Genomic DNA, 18,508 nt, shown 5'->3' with positions numbered 1-18,508 from the left:
TTTTCTAATCTATTGGTTTTGGTTAATTAGGGATTTGAGGTTCAAGGTATCAGAGAAATCGAATGCTCAATACCTAATGCTTGAGCTGATGTTGGATGAAAACAAACGTAGCCTCCATCATCATCACTAAGGTCAAGGCACATGTCTAATGGAAATTTCCATTTTTTTTTTTTTAATTTCTGATTCTTTCTTGTTTTATTGATAAATCAGATCAGAGCTTACTCTGCTTGTCAAGGTTTTGATTCTAAGGATCTATATGATCGATGCTTTTACTCTTCTGCACATCAAATCTCAAATGCCTAAGAATTTCGAAATTCAATTGTGAACAATCCCTTTTGCCCACTACCAAAATCTCATGTGCCATCATGGTGAATGCCACAGGCATGGAAGTAAGCATGCAATCCAATGATCTGTGTTCATGGCTGGCTCTGTGTTATTGAGAAGCTAGAAGTTAGAGGTTTGTTTTATAAGGGTAAAACAAATCGATCAATCTTCTTGCTACTTATTTGCTGTATCTGTTCATTTTAGAACCTTGTCTACAAGTAATCCATTTGTTGTCCTTCCAGTTTTGGCAACCAGCCAGCTGCCAGCGAGACTTCTTACTACATTGAACGATCTGGAGATCCTGAAACTGAGATTTATTTACAGACTTTTCATATCTCAGTGAATCTCGGTGGCTGTGTCTTGCAAGAAGCTCCCCTAATTTACAGCAACCCCAGATCAATGTGAGATACTGTGGATTAATTAACTCTTTTTTTGCATTCTATTATCTTTCTAAATGTTAAGATTTGCACAATCTGGTTTCTGGGTGTCGTTGATTTGTACCATTTTGTTGAAGAACCTTTGTTACTGAACCTTTTCTGGATTCCTCAAAGCTCAAGGCCCTTTAGTTTTATATCTTAAACCAACTTCGGTCATGAAGGTGAGATTGCTAGAACCTATGAAATATGAATTGAAAATCATCAAGCTGGTACTTGACAATTCTCAAGTCTGATAAACCTTCATAAATAATTCTGGAAAAAGGTTAAGTTTTTGTGTTGTTTTTCATTCTACCATGTGGGCATGTTCAATTTCTGTGCTGGGAAACCACTTGTAAAGTTCATAATTCATAGATTGGATAGTGAATTTTAGGTGCTTAAATATTGAATTTATCAGGAATTCACTTCATTTATATTCATCCAGGTTGGGTGGCTAGTTATATTTTATACACTTCATCCGCTGTTATACAGATTTTAAAGACTTCTTTAACCCGGTGCAGTTTTCTCGGTTAGGATTTGGTTTCTTCTGAAATCATCGAGCAAGCAGCCGTGGAAGCCCAATCATCCATTCCGCACCTTCCTATTCTCATCCACAGCAGAACTCAGATGTTGCTAGAGGCCGAGGAGGTCCAGTCATGGTTACATCATCCTCCCGACCTTCATCATCTTCAACCATGGATCTTCTCAGCCTTTATGAATATGGTGTTGGGATTTTTTATTCCTCACCTTGTTATGTGTCTCTCGAATTCTTGAACTATTTTGAAGATTGACTCGCCCGGACAAAATTTGGTGGCAACCCGACTTAGAGGAGTATTGATATGTTATAATGTTTTGTTGTGTAAGTGAGATTTGGAGCTTTTCGTGTTAGGGTTTCTAGGCGAGTGTTCTTACCGCGAGTTTGAATGTTCTTGAGAGATCTCCATTGTAATTTTTCTTCCAACTTAACGAATCATTTTCTTCTTTACCCGAGGACGTAGCACATCACATTGGTGTATGAAACTCGTTAAGTCTCTGCGTTATCTTATGTGAATCTGTTTGTTTTCTTTGTTTTCTTTAGTGTTTGTTCTAACACACCTCGTCTTTGTTTAATCCCCATGTTTGTATACATGTATTTCCAATTTTTCGTCTACATTGTGAACTCATTCATCATTACAATGATGTCAACAGTCAAATGAGAACTTGCTTTGCTTGGGGTGGGGGGACTTGGATTTGATATGAGGGATGTGAGAATGTGAAAACAAAGTATAGAAAACCCAGAATCAGAATCCGCATTGGTCCCGATTAATTTCCATCTAAAACAAATCTGAATCATTTTGGAGCACTGTAGTACATATAAACCATATTAGTGTGCTTCGGCTCTCTTTGATATGATTTCTATTTGTATTTATTAACTATTTTTTAGAAATTATTTGTGACGATAAATTATGGACCACAAATAGTATTCGTTTGGTTATTATTTATAAAATCGATTATATAATGAAAAAATATGTTTTAGTTTACACCTTCAGCTTTGAGCTTTGACCTTCGAGCAAGAGAGATGATAGATTTGGGGTTATTTTTTTTGGAAAAGTATAAAAGATACTGAATTTATCTATTTACCATTGATTATGAGTAGTTTAGCACACGTGCTCATTTAAGGTAGCAAAAATCAACATAAATGATTTGTTGCCACAAATCACAAATAGCTTGAGAATAATTTTTCTCAAGCTATTTGTGATTTGTAGTTTACTCTAATTTATTATAAATAAAAATAAATGCTATAAATTATACCGAACACTTGTAAAAATAAAAATAAGTCAAATAAATACAAATAGAAATCAAACAAAGAGAGACTTCATTATGTTATTTATTCAATAATCAATGAACATATGATTATGAGGAAAAAGAAAAGGCCGATAACACTCGACAATAGCTTTAGACAAAAAACCTTTAAAAGTAGGAAGGGAAAAAAAAAAAAAAAAAAAGGATTATCGTTTATGGACCCCAAAAACCCCACTTCTAGAAAAGAATGTGGAGATGGTTGAGGATTTTTTTGTTCCCTTTATAGATAACATGGGGAAGTTTGTTTAGATCAGAATTTACCACAGTGCACAAATTGTTGATCCATTTCAAGAATTCCAATAAAATCCATTGAGTGAAATTGGACTTGGTTGGATTGGTAGGTTTTGAGAATGATTTCATTCCAAACCAGAAATGAAAAACTTCAATTTATTGTGTCAAAACTACAGTTTTAAAATTCGGATCTCCAATCCAATCCACTGGTAAGGTAAGGGTAGAATGGATCAAAATACCACTTTCTTAAAGAAAGGGTAAATCTTTCTGTCTAATCCGATCCCAACTGAGACCTATATGATATGAAAATCGTATAGATTATGATCGATTCCCAAGTTTTAAGACCATAATCAAAACATGAAAATTACAAACACTAGGATAGCCTAGTGGTGGCAGCTCCGGCTTAAAGAGTTGGCGCCCAGGGGAGGAGGTCATGGGATCGAACCCTGTCATACGCATTGTATGTGTGTGGGTGTACCCATCCAGGTTGTCCTGATGGTTAGGACGAATCTGTTAGCCCTATTCAACTTGTGAAACCCAATACGCAATGAGCATCCAACAATCTCCCATAGAGCGACATCCCGATCCAAAGCTAGACGAAACCCAAACCTGACTTTGATTCCTCAATGGTGACGACGACGGTGAAGATGGCGATGACGATGAGAGGAGAAGGAGAGATCTCTCTCTCCCCACCTATCTTCGGTTTTCAATCTCCTCTCTTTTCCTTAGATCCCCCTCTATAATTGATATATAGGTTTCTTACATTTTTGGTGGCTTTGTGTCAAGGGTTTGAAAGTCAATATGATGGAACAGATTATTGTATGCCTAGAACGATCGGATACGAGTTGCTTAAGAAAATCAAGGTTCGATTTCGCTTTGATGATCTCTCGGAATATTTGAAAGATTATCTAACAAGAGTGAGTGGTGGTAGTGGGGAAGCCGAAGCAAGACGATCGACCCATTAGAAGAACAAAAGAAAGTTTCCAAATGCCACCACATATCTCTCCTTCTCTACCACATCATCATCGCCATCATCACTGTCATTGTCGCTCAAGATTTTCAAGCTCATAAGAGGGAAAGAAGGAAAATAGGAAAGAGGGAGATGGAGGGAGAAAGCCCAAGAGAAAGCAATGGATCGGGTTTCAGTGTTTCATCGCCCTCTTAAGTCGTTCAGCGAGAGGAGAGACGGGTTGAAGTCTTTCAGTCATTGGATTCGTCGGAATCCACATGTTGAGCGTCCAACAATTTGGAGTATCGTTGGAGACGAGCCGAATCCCCATATCATAGTTTTAGGAATCAATTTAAGAAAGGAAAATTTCTGAATTTTTTTTTTTTATTTATGTATCTAATGACAACGAGTAGTGAGAGGACAGGAGAGGTTGATGGAGAGAGAGAGGAGTTCGATATGGTTGCTAGTTTGATTTGCAAGAATCCAAAGAAATAAGGAGTATTTTTTTTTTTTTTTTTTCGTAACCTGAAAGAAATAAGGAGATAGGGGGAGAAGAAAAGTGAAGAGAGAGAATGAGGGAGAAGTGTAGCAGAAAGTTGTGTGCTCACACGTTTCCTAAAAATAATAAAAGTAATTTATATCACCTGCCTTGTACTTTGCTCTTCTCAAAAATCACTCTCGTGTTTTCAAAAATTACATCCCCTTCCCATGTAAGTAAGTTAGATTTTACTAATAAACTGACTCTGTTAAGTTTTTTATACTGTTAAGTTTGTTTAATATTTTCTACCAAAAAAAAAGTTTGTTTAATATTTTGATAAGGGATAATACCTAATTTACCCTTCAATATTGTATTTTGACTCTTTCACCCTTTCAAAACAAAACCCTAAGGCTGTGTTTGGTAGCTAAGAAAAGAAAAGAAAAAAGTACACTTTTTGTTTTTTTTTTTCTTGGGTTAAGAATTTTTCTTTTCACTTGGTATGTCTTCACCCAAAAGAAGATTCCCATTTTCAAATTCAAAATTTCTCTTGGAAATTATGAAATTTTTTTTTGCTCCCCCATAAATTTTCTTGCCAAAAACATAAGAAAACATGAGAAAATATGAAAATATAATAAGACAAAAATGAATGATTACACAATGATTTCCTATGCGTCTCTCTCTTAAAATTCAAAATTTTTTGAATTTTTTTCTTTTCTATTCTTGGTAACCAAATGTACATACTATTTTTATTTTCTTACCATTTCTTCTCTTTTCTTCTCTTTTCTTTTCTAGGTTCTTTTTTCTTTTCTTTTCTTCGCTTGAGGCTATTTTTGGTAGCCAAAAGAAGAAAAGAAAAGAAAAGAGTGCACTTTTTGTACTTTTTTCCTGGGGTTAAGAATTTTTCTTTGCACTTGGTATGTTTTCACCCAAGAGAAGATTCCCCTTTTCAAATTCAAAATTTCTCTTAGGAATTGTGAAATTTTCTTTTGTTCCCCCAAAAATTTTCTTACAAAAAACACAAGAAAATATGAAAAGATAATAAGACAAAAAATAATGATTACACAATGATTTCCTTTGTGTCTATCTCTCTCCTAAAATTCAAAATTTTTCGAATTTTTTTCTTTTCTTCTCTTAGTTACCAAACATACATAATCTTTTTATTTTTTCACCATTTCATTTATTTTCTTCTTTTCTCTTTTCTTTTCTTTTCTAGATTCATTTTTCCTTTCTTTTCTTTTCTTTTCTTTTCTTCTCTTGGCTACCAAACACAGCCTAAAGATATTCTTCCAACAAAGATGAACAATGAACAAAGTGCAGAACTAAGGCTACAGATGTTAATAGTGGCTAGAGATGAAGAATATTTTAGACTTGGCCATGGAAATTTTTTCAGGTCAACCCAAGATGTTAACTTGTATCTCTCAAGTGCATTCATCTGTTTTTTTTTTTTTTTTTTGTTGCCTTTAATGGAAGTCTGATGCATAAAGAATCATCACTTAGCTATTCTTTAGAGTATGAAGCAAAGGATCCAGTACATAATTCCTTAAGCAAGTGCTACCAAAAGAATTCATTCCTTTGTTGCGAAGGAAAAGAAAGGGGAAAAGGAGAAAATGGGAAAAGGGGCTGGCTCAAGATTGGAATCAATTTCATAACTATACATTACCTGTAATTTGCAGGAGAATATTTGCACCATTTCAATGGTTAATAGCATCCCATCATCACATTGGGGTGCTTTTAACCCCTCAAGTGCAACGATTCAGTCTTATATTGAATTGAGAAGATTCAGGATTCAACAATTAAAGAAATTGCATGACTTTAATAACAAGTCCAAAAAGAATACAGATTGCAAAGGAAAAGGGCTGACCTTCCATGATTTATGAAATAAGACCTTCAGTATCTTTGTTCAGTTTTTCTTCTGTTCTGGGTATAATTATAATGAATATTACAGAGAATAAATTGGGTTTTTGAGGTGAGATTCCAATTCATGGTAATGATTCATTACATTACATATTCTCAAATTTTCTCCTTTTTTTTTTTCTTTCACCGCACGCAATCAGATTCATGATTAATACTATGATTGAGGACGAAAAGGCTTTGCAATCCATTTTGGCAGAAGTAAAATTGACGAGAAAGTGCTACAATCATTGATTCTTTGGCCTTCACTGTCGCCTTCGCAGTCCCGAAGATAATCATTGCCTCTCTCACCTTCGCTGGAGATAGGGTTAGGTCTTGGTCTATCTCCTGCACTCTTCTTATTTCAATTGGGGAAAAGGTTTTAAAACCAATAAAGGTAAAATAAGTAATTAAATTAATGGAATATTTCATAAGGTTAAAATTGTCTTTTACAGATCAAAATTAACACCACACTACGGTCGTATAGCGTCAACCTACAGGGGAGGAGGATGTAATTTTTGAAAACAGTAGAGGATTTGTAATAAGAGCAAAAGTATAGGGGAGGGGATGTAAATTACTCAAATAAAAAAAATAATAAATAACTTTAAAAAGTACATAATACTTTCACTCATTTTCATCTTAAGTTGGACATCTATCATCTAAATAGCATATGTAGTTGATCCGGATATGATGGATTAGGATCCTCTCTAGCACTCTGGTATTAGTTTAGTTGACTTCTGTTTGTACTTATGTTTGTGTGGATGCTACTCTGGTTCATTATCGTCAAGAACTTATAGATCATGTGGATCGTTAATGTCGAAACACCCTAGGCCAGGTTTCAGGACTTTACAGAGAGGAAATTTTCCAGGGTATTACAATCTCCACTCCGTACAACAAATTTCGTCCTTGAAATTTTCAGGGTGTTACAAGGAATATCCCACCTGGAGTGGGCTAAATTAACCCTAGGCCCAATAGACCCGTATGTATAAGTTAAGCCCACAACCCAACAACTTGTTGAAGGAAGGTCTCAATCTCATTTATGGATTTTATCATTCCAATCAGTTCGGTGGATGTAGGAGAAAATATAATATTTTTACCAAAATAAATAAAAATACCATTTAATATGAAAATGGATATAGAAAATTTGTCATTTGATCGGCATGTCATTTAGCTCACACAATTGAGGTTCCTAGGAAGCTCACCCCCAGGTCAGACAAATTTTGATAATATATAATTGGAAAACTAGGTTTTGACTCGAGCAAGTCACCCAAGTTGAGTCAAAAAAAGAAAAAAAAAAAAAAAGGGAGAAAAAGTAAGCAAGTCAAGATTCATGAATACTCGCCCAAGTTTAAGAAATAATCAGACCAAGTCTGAGTCGGTCCTTTTTATTGACTCGGTGTTTTTTCCTAGTCGTGTAAAATTCACCGAGTCTGGTTTTGATTTTTTTACTAGACCATATACTATTCATAGATTATAAATTTTTGTTGTTGTCTCCAATATTAACCCCCTTTTCTTCAATTTTGTTTTGGTAGCACCCATTTTTTCTTCACACATGTGAAGTAACCATAGCCTCAGCCCTCTGCACTTGGAGAAGGAGAAGAAGGAAAATATTATAAAAAAAAGAATCGCGCCCCTAACTAGGTTTGCTCGCCTGAGTCACCAAGTGTTGAAAAAGGGAGAACTCATGAGTCAAAAAACCTGATTTCCATCTATGATTTTGATAGGGTCCTTACAAACAAATAGAGGTAATACTCTATTAGGTCCACATCTATTAAATTCAAAATTTAATAGCGGCAAAAGGATAAGAACAATTATTTAAAGATATGAATATGATAAATAACAAGTGCCTAAAGTTCTCATGTGTGGACAAGAGAAGAATAAATGTTCACAGATAACTCAATAATTGACTATTAAAACCATAAAACAATCACTTGAAATTAGAAAAACGTGTAAAACAAGAAAAAAATTTAGGGCTTGCAAAAATAAAAAAATGAAAAAGGGTTTTTCTTATTGACTACCCCTAAGTTGTTAATTAATTTTTATTTTTATTTTTTTACCCATTTAATGTAACACACTTTTTTTTTTCCTTGTGAGGATAAATATTATCTTTCTACATAAGGATAATTTACAATGTCACCCCTTGGAGAATGCCACAATTGTAAGAACACGCATCTATTTCACTAAATTAGACTCAGACCCCTTATCGTCAGTTATTGTTAAGTGAAGATTTAGAATGATGATTTTACCCTTTTGACTAAAATACATGGTACTTGTCTGATACCCTCTGCTGTCTTCGTCTCCCGACTATGAAGAGCAACTGCGATAAAGAAGGAAAGAGAGATGTGGAAGGCGGCTCTGCTATCTTACTTCTTGATGATAAGACCCAACCCAACTTTGAGAACCCCCAAGAACACTGTCACTATGACATGATTGGCCACCATTTTTGAACCATCTTCGAAACAAAATCTCACGGATAAAAATCCTCTGCAATTCCTTATCCGTGCAATACCATGCAATACCCCCTTCAGATGGTGACACGTGGAGAAAGTGGTTTGAACGGCTCAGATTAATCCTACATTGATTCAACTTCAACTCAATGGTTTAGAGTTCGATCAATGTAGGATTAATCTAAGCCGTTCAAACCACTTTCTCCACGTGTCACCATCTGAAGGGGGTATTGCACGGTATTGGACGGATAAGGAATTTCACAGGCTTGTCACTGCTACAACCCCATTACTCTGCATCTCCAATGATCGGAAAAAAATCGTCTGCAATTCCGATCTCGTACAATTCCGTGAAATACCACCTTCAGGGGATGACACGTGTATTGATATCAATGCAATGGTCCAGATATGATTTAAATGCCTCTTCACTGATTTAAGGTTTTATTAGTTGTACCAGATCTGGACCATTGTATTGGTATCAATACACGTGTCACCCCCTGAAGGTGGTATTTCACAGAATTGTACGAGATTGGAATTGCAGACGATTTCAACCCCTAACGACCTAGGTTGAAATCGTCTGCAATTCCGATCTCGTACAATTCCGTACAATACCACCTTTAGACGGTGACACGTGTATTGATACCAATACAATGGTCCAGATCTGCTACAACTAATAAAACATTAAATCAATGAAGAGGCATTTAAATCAGATCTGGACCATTGCATTGGAATCAATACACGTGTCACCCCCTGAAGGTGGTATTGCACGGAATTGTATGAGATCAGAATTGTAGACGATTTTTTTCCCCAACGACCTCACAACACCTTCTCGCTCCCATTCGATCCTCTTGACTTTCCTACCCAGTTGGATCAAGCCCGTGGGAAGTGCAGATGCTAGCCACGCCACAATGCTTAAGCATCCCTTGGCAATGGCGATCTGTTCACCTGGGAACTCACGATACTCGTCTCGGCATTAAAATCCAGGGTTGAGAGGTCCGCTACTGAAGTATAAGTCCTCTCCGTGTTCTCGTGGCCCGTCGGAGGAATGGAGCTGAAACCCAACTACAGCTACGAATACTGTCTTTGGAGAACCCGTCCATGCGCTTCCATGGCGGGTCCGACTCCAGCACATGGATTTCTTGGGAAATTTTGTGAATGGATCCAGGTGGCGCCCATCTCAATTTGGTCACCACCAAAATCCAGAACTCTTCCGCCAATTTTGTCTCCTCCTTCCACAACGCAGAGCTCGAATAGCTCTGTTGCGTCGGTCGGATTTTGTCTCCTCCTTCCACAACGTAGAGCTCGAATAGTTCTGTTGCAGCGGTTGGTGGTACTATAAAGCTTACGAGCAGCTGTTACCCCCCCGCCATTCTTATGATCACAATTTTGGGTTTCTTGCCCCCATAGTTGCTGGTTTCACAAGCATACAACAAAACAAACACGAGAGGAGGAGGAGGAGGAGGAGAGAGAGAGAGATGCTGCTGCTGTTGCTTGGTAAGATAAATTAGGTCTTGGAATGATGATAGATTTGGGTGAAAAAAATAACGAAGGGTATCTTAGGTATTATATTTAACAAGGGCATTTTGGTATTTAAAATAAATATAGTTGTGACATCAACATAATAAGGTATATTCTTTAACAGTGACTAATGGTAAGGGGTCTGAGTCTAATTTAGTGAAACAAAAAGGGTGTTCTTGTAATTGTGGTATTCTATAAGGGGTTGCACTGTAAATTACCCTTTATATAAAAGGGCATTAAATGTTGCTTCATAATAATTAAAATGAGGTGTGAAGTTCTAAATACATCTATAGAATTGAAATGCTTAGTGGAAATCCCACTTATAGGGTTAAACAACGACCTATATATATATATATATATATATGCAACACATCCGTTGGCCATTTTGGACCACTCTTTGTTAGAATGGAGCTTGATGTATTTTTTATTTTTTTGCATAGAAGAACTTGATGCATTCAGATCATAAAAGCCTACCACATCACCTATAATCACATATGTTTCGAGTTGGATATGGACAAAATCAAATCATTTGACATCCCAACTGTGAATACTAAACAAATAATCGATTAAGCTTTCTCATGGTAATGATGTTGCATGAATAAATGAAAAGAGAAATTTAAAAATAAACAAATAATTTTTGGGGGATACTCCAAGTTATTTTCAATTTTAGGTGTGGTTCAAGATAATTTCCCATATATATATATATATATATATAAGGAAAAAGAACTTGTATAGGATATGTCCAAACTGATGAGGGCACAGAAAGACTAAAATGCCCATCTCTATACATTGATTATTCTCTCATGCGTCATCCCATTGGCTTGCTGATCTAGCATTTTGCAAGTTAGACCGGCAGAGTTTTGTTGCCATATATATTCACATACGTTTGGGTTGGATATGGGTAAAATCCGATCATTTAGAAAAACCCAACTGCTAATGTACTAATCGAGCACTTATTGATTAACTTAACTAATTCCCTTTGTTTATTATTTATTCCATAAAGAATTTGAAAAGAGTATTTCTGTTTTGTTCACATAGTAGCAACGAGTTGATAGCCTAATAGTGAAAATGCCCTCAACCCATCATTGCTTGAGTTGGCAGGTGGGTTATGCTCATTACCATGAAACACTTTTTTAGCTTTACCAAGAAAAAAAAAAATGAAAAATAATTGCTCATATATCATATATAGGTTTAATGATTTGTTTGACATAGGACGATCTTGGAAAGGAGTGGGGCTACCTTACCTTTCTGCAGTATAGCTAGTTGTGAACTCACCAGATTTTATTTGGTAGTGTCCTCCCATGCCAAGATGTGCCTCAAGAAGCCACACAAAAGTGAGAAGTTCCCCTCCAGCAGATAACGTCTGAGCATGGTAGTTACCTGTGCAGTGACGTGCAGCGTAAGACAGCATCTCAATCCACACGTTGCTTGCAATCTCCCACCTTTTATCTTCCGGCAACTCTTGCAATTCTCCGGCTAGTTTAACTGCATCCCACAATATGGACTTGCTTTTGTCTCCCTTCACTTCCTCCGGTCGAACATACATATGAACTGCCATTAGCGATTCAATAGAATCAGACATATCCCCGGCCACTACTCTTTCTTCCTTAAAGAACCTTTTAACCTCTTCGCATGTATCTCCATGTCTAATAATAGCTAACCCTGCTATGGAAGACATTGTAGACGGCCTTGAAAGCAGGAGATATAGCAAATAACGTGATATGTATCTACTAGACATTCTTTTTTGGCTTTCCTGATCTGAATCTTCTTCTTTTTTTGACGAATTCATAATTTTCTGTAGCTCATAGCATATATCTGTGGCTAGATGCCACATAAGAAGGCTCTCATCAAATTCGGCATCGATGCTCCATTGTAGCAATGAACAGTCCTCCGGAAGCTTCATTGCCCACTGACCTTGGCGGGTGTTGAGAGTCTTGAGACGCTCGTCTCCTTCCTTCATTTTTGGGTCTTCCGATTTATCCTTAAGATTTTTGAAGATTAGATCCTTCAGTTCTTCACTTACCTTTCTGTATTTGATGTACTTGCACTCAACCCACATTTCCTTTAGCCCCAAGGCATCTAGAAAATTTTCTAAGTGCTTGTGCTTGGGCTTTTGATCCACGGTATAGCTCAGCAAACTGTACTGACCCATTTGATTAGACCAGCGGTGGTGTTCCTCACTGAAGAGCCGACGGAATGTGGAAAGGACATGGAATACTTGCTTCTCAAGCCATTTTGAATTGGACTTTCGTAACATAACAACAGTCCAATCTGAGAAAATTAGCATTCCAATTGTGACAAACTCAATCGATAAAGCCCCAATGAGTAACACGTAGGATACCACAATGTCTTTATCCTTGTAATCATTTTGCTTAACAGTAGAGAAGAAGAAACAGAAACCAATTAGAGTTGAACAAGAACTGAACACACGGAAGATGCGGCCTAGTTTAGTATGAGCTACTAGTGCTTTTGTGTAGAGCATGTCGTAAGCGTAACTCAATTCAGTCTCAATCATTTTGTAAGCTAGAGTTGACTGGCACTTACAGAAGATGGATCTGCTGTAGTTGCGATCTTGAAAGGTGAGTATCAGATCAACAAAGAGGCGTTTGAAGGTTTCAAAGAAGTGATAAACTCCATACAGTAGTAGTTCTTCTGGGATTTGTTCTATTGGGTCGGCGTTGGAATTATTATTCACTAACCCCTTCATTACTATGTAATACTCAGGTTGGCTCTGGTTCTCCCTTCGGACAGTTAACATCCCTGGGTTTCCTGTCCTGAGATCAGATGAGAAATCCTCCATGACCGCAGCGTAGTCAGGCCCCGGGTCACGTTTCTTGATCAACGAGATTCTGAGATCATCGGTGCTAGACTGCTTGAGTGACCAAGTCCTTTCCCCATACTTGAGAACACCCGCAGCAAGCACAAACATAGTTGGGCGAAAGAGCTTGCTGTGCGTATTCAGTGACCTCATAAAGATGTAGGCTGCAGCTATAACTTGAAAAATCAGGGAAAGAAGATGGCGCAACCAAAGCTGGCTGTCTTGCAAAGAGAAAGCTGTGATGGTTTCAGGGCCACCTAAGTGAAGAAGAAGGAAAGGTGTCCAGAAAGCAAGGATGTCCCGGTTATAGTGGGGATCTGGATCATTGAGGGTGCTTGAGATGACGCCTAGAGAGAATGTGGCCACCCAATCTGCAGCTAGATAAGCCATCCAAAGAACAAAAGCGACCCATTTGGAGGACCTTCTTTTTCTAAGGTTTGCAAAGAGAATTAGGATGATCTGTAGGAGCAAGCTTGACAAAATTGAGATTTCGAGTTCCCACTGTTCCCAGAATTTCTTCAATGTACGTTGATTCAATGCCATGAATGCCGCTAATTGTTATCTGATTCAGGACTCTGCTCTTTTACTCATGCATTCCTATAGTTTATTTGCAAGGGACATACTTAAACTGTGTCACACTCAAGAAGTGGACCTACTGGTTTCTTTTTTTCTTTATCAATGTCCTTTGCCCCTCCAGTTTTCACCCCCAACTCACTCAAGAGCCTTCTCCTTCAATGTTGTCAGTCCTTTCCTTTAAAAAGAAGAAAAGAAGGGGCATTCAATTACTATCTCACTCATTTCCCTTTCCCATTATCTCAAGGTTCCCCAAGATGTCAACTTTCCCATTCTTCAACAATTCTCTGCTCGTTGCTATCAGAATTTCCAGAAATTAGATGCCAAACCTTCTGCTTCTACTTCCTTCATCTCTCACTCCCTTTCGCCTGGTAAGGTAAGCCCGTCTAAGAAACCCATCTCTTGTGCTTTGGATTTGCTGCAGTTGACATTTCTCTCTTCAGACTTTGCAGTATTGTTTTTGGCTCTTGATTGTTGCTTCGCTTTTTCTTTGCAACCTCTCTGTTCTTGTGGTCTCTTTCAAGGAGCCGTCAAGGTCAGATCCCATCTCCAGATGTCGCCGGCAGTAGCAGAACAAGTCAAAGTTTTCTTTTCCAATCAAACGGTACGGAATTTGTTAACCTTTTTTTTTTTTTGATGAAAACGGAATTTAATTAACAAATAGGAAGCAACATACGATTTCAAGAAAATGTATCAACTCTTAATCTTATGAGTCAACATTCAACATCTTTCTGTTTTGCTTTTAAATATTTTTTTTTCTTGTAATAGTAGATAGAATGATAGGTGTTGAATGCTGACTTGTACGACAAAGTGATCGTACGAATAACGGATCCTATCTCCAATTTGAAAGTTTTGTTAGTTTCGAATATGCAGTTTGGCATAATTCTACTTCTTGATTGATAGAATCATATTATCTAGTTTTTACAAATATTTTCGTATTAATTAACAGTAATTCTTTTACCCAAAAAAAAAAAACATACAATTTGAGAGCGCAAGGATTATTAATTTATTCAGAATTGGATCGGCTTTATTGTGCATTCTTGCGAACTAAATAATTAATTTTAGAGTTTATAGAGTTCAAATTATTTGCAATGAGCGAAAATGTATAATGAACATCCAACGATTAGGAGGGCTTGGCCATGTATTCTAATTGTTGAATGCTCAGTGCAGATGATTTGAATTTGAAGGCATAATTCTACTTTCTTTACCAAATAAAATAACATAATTTTAATTCCAAAAGAGTTTTTTTTTTGGGTTCCATACGCACCACTGATCCATTGTCAGGCAGATAATAATATGAATCGATTGTAATAGCCAATCTCATCCCGATGCCTAAAACCGGATAGTGAATTGATACTATCTTATTATTTAAATAAATAAATAAATAAAATAAAAATAGCTTACATTTACATTAAAACACCCCTTAGCTTGCCTTGACATTGGGACAATCCCACTCTTGGTGTTGGACCTGTTGGTGGAAATAGACGACTAATTTTGTGCGAGTTGCCTTATGTTTTCTTCTTTCAAGAAGAAAGGAACTATACGTGAGCTTTAAAGAGGCGGTTTTCTTTTTGTTTTTTGGTTCTCCATTGTAGTGATCAAAGCATTAGATCGAGGAGTTGGGGTGCCTAATTAGTGATCCAAGAGCTGAGAGGACCATATACATGCATTCCAATAGGTCAAGCAATGTTTTCACAAGACCAACAAGTGATAGTGGGATGTGGCAACTCGAACCCACAGCCAGCCGACTCTAACGGTGATAAAACAAGAGCTTTCTTCCAGTAGGCTACCAACCCCGTTGACACTAGATAGGTATCACCTCATATTGATATCAATTGACATTGATATTGATAATAAAATATTACCGATATTGGATCAAAATATAATATTGATATCTTAGGGATAAAACCACTTTTCATCATTCCTCATCTGGAGCGATCAAAAAATGTACAGCATTTTATTTATTAAAAAGACAAATGTTTTCTGTCTGAGGGTGACCAACATTTTTTTCTTTCTTTTCTTATACTTGCTTCTAAATTTGCAGAGTTCCCAATGGCTTTGATGAGTTGAGAAAGAGTGGTCGCAGCAGGTGCTGAATTGAGAGCCGAAGAGGCAAGATGGATTTGCTCCCAGGCAGTCTCTTACAGGAGAAGTTGCAGTATTACCTACACCACACCAGTCCACTTTTCCCTGAAGTCCGCAAGGAATTTGAGGCAGTGAAACTCAAGCTCCCAGGTATCGGGTACATGAACTCGAGACGAGCACTAAAAGATTTGGAAGATAAGGTCGATGATATTATGATATTCAACCTGAGACTGAGGTCACCATTTTTGGGGTGGTTAGGTCATCATCAGCTTCCCTTTATATGCTCACGAGTCCATTTAAAGAAGCAGTTGATGGAAGTGCGTCAGTTAGGCGAACAAATCCAAAAAATTCAAACAGACGGCATTCCAACTGCTCTTGATAATGCCTGTAAGAGTACTCAAGCCGAAGAACAGAGCTCAACCTCGTTTGGTAGTTCTAGAAATTATGGAGTAAGGCCATCAGCGTATGATGTGACTGGGGGGAGAATCAAAATGCCTATCCACTCCGACGTTGCGAATAGGATTGAGAATTTGTTGCTGAATCATAAAGACAAAAGATTCAAAGTGATTGGCGTGTTAGGGAGAAAGGGTATTGGGAAGAGCAGAGTGGTTACCCGTGTCTACAAGAATGAGAATGTAAGGAAATATTTCGACTGTTATGCATGGATTTCAAACCCTTTGTCTTCAGAAACTGAAAGTGTCCTTCGGGAGATTTTACGCCAATTCTATTTTGGATCCCCTCCCTACATATTGGAGACGATGGATCAACCAACCTTACTATCCGCAATAGATAAATGCTTGGATGGGAAGCGGTTCCTGTTGGTTCTGGATGGTGTTTCAGACATCGAAATTTGGGAGAGCGTTGTATTCCCTGCTTTCCCATTTGGTCATCAACTAGCTCGAACGGGACCAATCCTCTTCACAAGCAGGATCGTTTTCGCAAGTAATTTCGGCCATGGTAGGATCGTTTTCACAAGTAATTTACCACATCGTAGGGTCTTTGACACCGTGGTTAACCAAGTCTTTGTCCAAATCCACCTCAAGGCCATGTCACAAGAGGAAGAAGCATGGACTATGTTCTGCCAATTGGTGTTTCCTGAAACACAACCGACTCCGGGGACTTGTCCAACGGAGCTAGAAGAAATGGCAAGAGGGATCACACAAAAATCAGGTGGTCTACTTTCTGTGATCCAGTTGCTTGCTGGGGTCTTGCGGGGAGACAAGAACCGTCAAGTTTGGAAAAAACGTCTTCGCCAATTGGAGGAATTAGATAAATCTTATAGAGATGATACAGTAAAAGCAATATTGCTCAGTTATGATGCATTGGATTTACCTGTTAAATCATGCTTCTTATATTTCGGTATTTTCCCCAAAGACGATGAGATTCCATTGAAGAGGGTCATTCAGTTATGGGTTGCTGAAGGGTTGGTGGAGGAGACTCCAGAGAAAACAGCGACAGAAGTTTCCATGGCCTACTTACAAGAGCTCATCGACAAGGAATTGATCCAACCTGGAAATCTCGATGCTAAAGGAGATCTAAAATCTTGTAAATTTGATGATCAAGTTCGCAGTGTAGTGCTTGATATCATTAATGGATCCAATAAGCGATACTCTGTTAATGCCACAGACAATGGATCCTCTGGAAATGTAGTTATGCCAAGTTTAAGTTTGCATCTCCTTTCCATTCAGGGTGGGGATGTTGAAGACATAATAACATCATCATACAAAAAAAAGGCTGCAAGTGTACGCTCTTGCATCATATCTGGAATGGGTAAGTTACAATACTCAACTATGCGTCGATGCCTTTCGGAATTTCAACTCTTAAGAGTGTTGGACTTGGATCTCCAAGGCTCAGAGATCAAAGCCTTGCCCAACAGCTTGGGTACTCTAATTCTTCTAGTATATCTAAGACTGGAGGGCTCAAAGCTGGAGGAGATTCCTGCCTCTGCTTTGAAGAATCTGATCCGTTTGAGATACCTGGGGTTGAGGAGAAGCGGAATTAGAGAGCTTCCTGCTACCTTGTTACAGCTGAAGGAACTTCACACCTTGGATGTGAGAGAGACAAAAGTGAGGAGATTGCCCTGTTGCATGTCCCAACTTCTTAGCTATAATCTGCGGCACATACATCTTTGTAGTTCTTTTAGAAGAGAAGTTGTGGAGATGCCACTTGGAAAATTGACGGAACAACCACCACTCCAACTCCAAACACTTGCGGGCGTGAGAGCTACTACCAGCTTGATAGAGGAACTGGGAAGATGGACCCAACTCCGAAAACTGTCCATGGGAAGAGTAGCAGAAGCTGATTCTGAAAAGTTGTGTGCTTCCATTGACAGGATGAACTTCCTTCGATCACTATCTATAAAATGTGGGAAAAAAGGGACGCTACATATGGGATTTTTGGCACACTCCTCAACAAAACTCGACACATTAAGGATTGGAGGTTCGGTTGTGGCCTTGGACTCTGCAATGAAATGCTTCCCATTCCTTTGTCGCTTATTCTTGTGGGACAATCTCTTACCATATGATCCTCTTCCAATGCTACAAGATCTTTGTAACCTCACGGTCCTCAGCTTGACTAACACTTTCCTAGGAAATGAAATAAACTGTGATACTGGTTTTCCTGGGCTAAAGAGACTCTCCATCTTCCAGCTGAGAAATCTAAAGCATTGGCAAATAAATGGAGGAATGGAAAAGCTTGAGTTTCTTTCCTTTGGGCATTGTCCAGATTTGAAAATGCCGCCTCAAGGCCTTGGAAACCTCCCTAGTCTCCAACTTGTGATGGTTGCAGGAATGGATGAGGATTTTAACGAGAAGATGGAGAGGATTGGCAATGATTCAAAAGATCGTTTCAAGGTCCGTCACATTCCATTATTCAAGCATGATTTCGGGTGAGTTTGCTAACCTTTAGGATTCAATCATAGGATACAATGTTGTATCAGGTTCT

The 18,508-nt window shown here is 37.9% G+C and overlaps 3 protein-coding genes across 11 annotated transcripts in view; 2 read left to right on the top strand and 1 right to left on the bottom strand.

Moving 5' to 3' along the window:
- The window catches only part of LOC122071851 (putative disease resistance protein RGA3), a 34,341-nt gene that overhangs the window by 3,136 nt on the left and 12,697 nt on the right, over positions 1-18,508 (top strand). The window contains exons 3-5 of one of the 6 annotated variants that reach the window (XM_042636700.1): positions 31-131; positions 211-389; positions 567-725. The gene's annotated coding sequence lies outside the window, so the exon portion shown is untranslated. Of the gene's footprint in view, positions 1-30; positions 132-210; positions 726-1,229; positions 1,766-18,508 lie in introns of those variants that run through there. The other 5 variants (XM_042636406.1, XM_042636630.1, XM_042636553.1 and 2 more) reach the window with 5 other exon arrangements.
- LOC122069706 (disease resistance protein RPM1-like) overlaps positions 1-18,508 on the top strand; it is a 34,913-nt gene that overhangs the window by 15,445 nt on the left and 960 nt on the right. Inside the window, exons 1-3 of one of the 4 annotated variants that reach the window (XM_042634080.1) lie at positions 13,714-13,856; positions 14,005-14,084; positions 15,525-18,452. In XM_042634080.1, coding sequence (XP_042490014.1) covers positions 15,598-18,452 — 2,855 coding nt within the window. In that variant the 5' untranslated portion in view covers positions 13,714-13,856; positions 14,005-14,084; positions 15,525-15,597. Of the gene's footprint in view, positions 1-13,713; positions 13,857-13,923; positions 14,085-15,451; positions 18,453-18,508 lie in introns of those variants that run through there. The other 3 variants (XM_042634700.1, XM_042635348.1, XM_042636015.1) reach the window with 3 other exon arrangements.
- LOC122057485 lies at positions 11,330-13,450 on the bottom strand. Its single transcript, XM_042619636.1, has one exon. The coding sequence runs from the start codon at positions 13,448-13,450 to the stop codon at positions 11,330-11,332; it is 2,121 nt and encodes a 706-aa protein (XP_042475570.1).

The sequence above is a fragment of the Macadamia integrifolia genome, chromosome 1 (genome assembly GCF_013358625.1).
Source record: "Macadamia integrifolia cultivar HAES 741 chromosome 1, SCU_Mint_v3, whole genome shotgun sequence".
Classification (NCBI taxonomy): domain Eukaryota; kingdom Viridiplantae; phylum Streptophyta; class Magnoliopsida; order Proteales; family Proteaceae; genus Macadamia; species Macadamia integrifolia.
The sequence above is the reverse complement of the archived record's forward strand: the minus strand, read 5'-3'. Positions and strand labels throughout refer to the sequence as shown.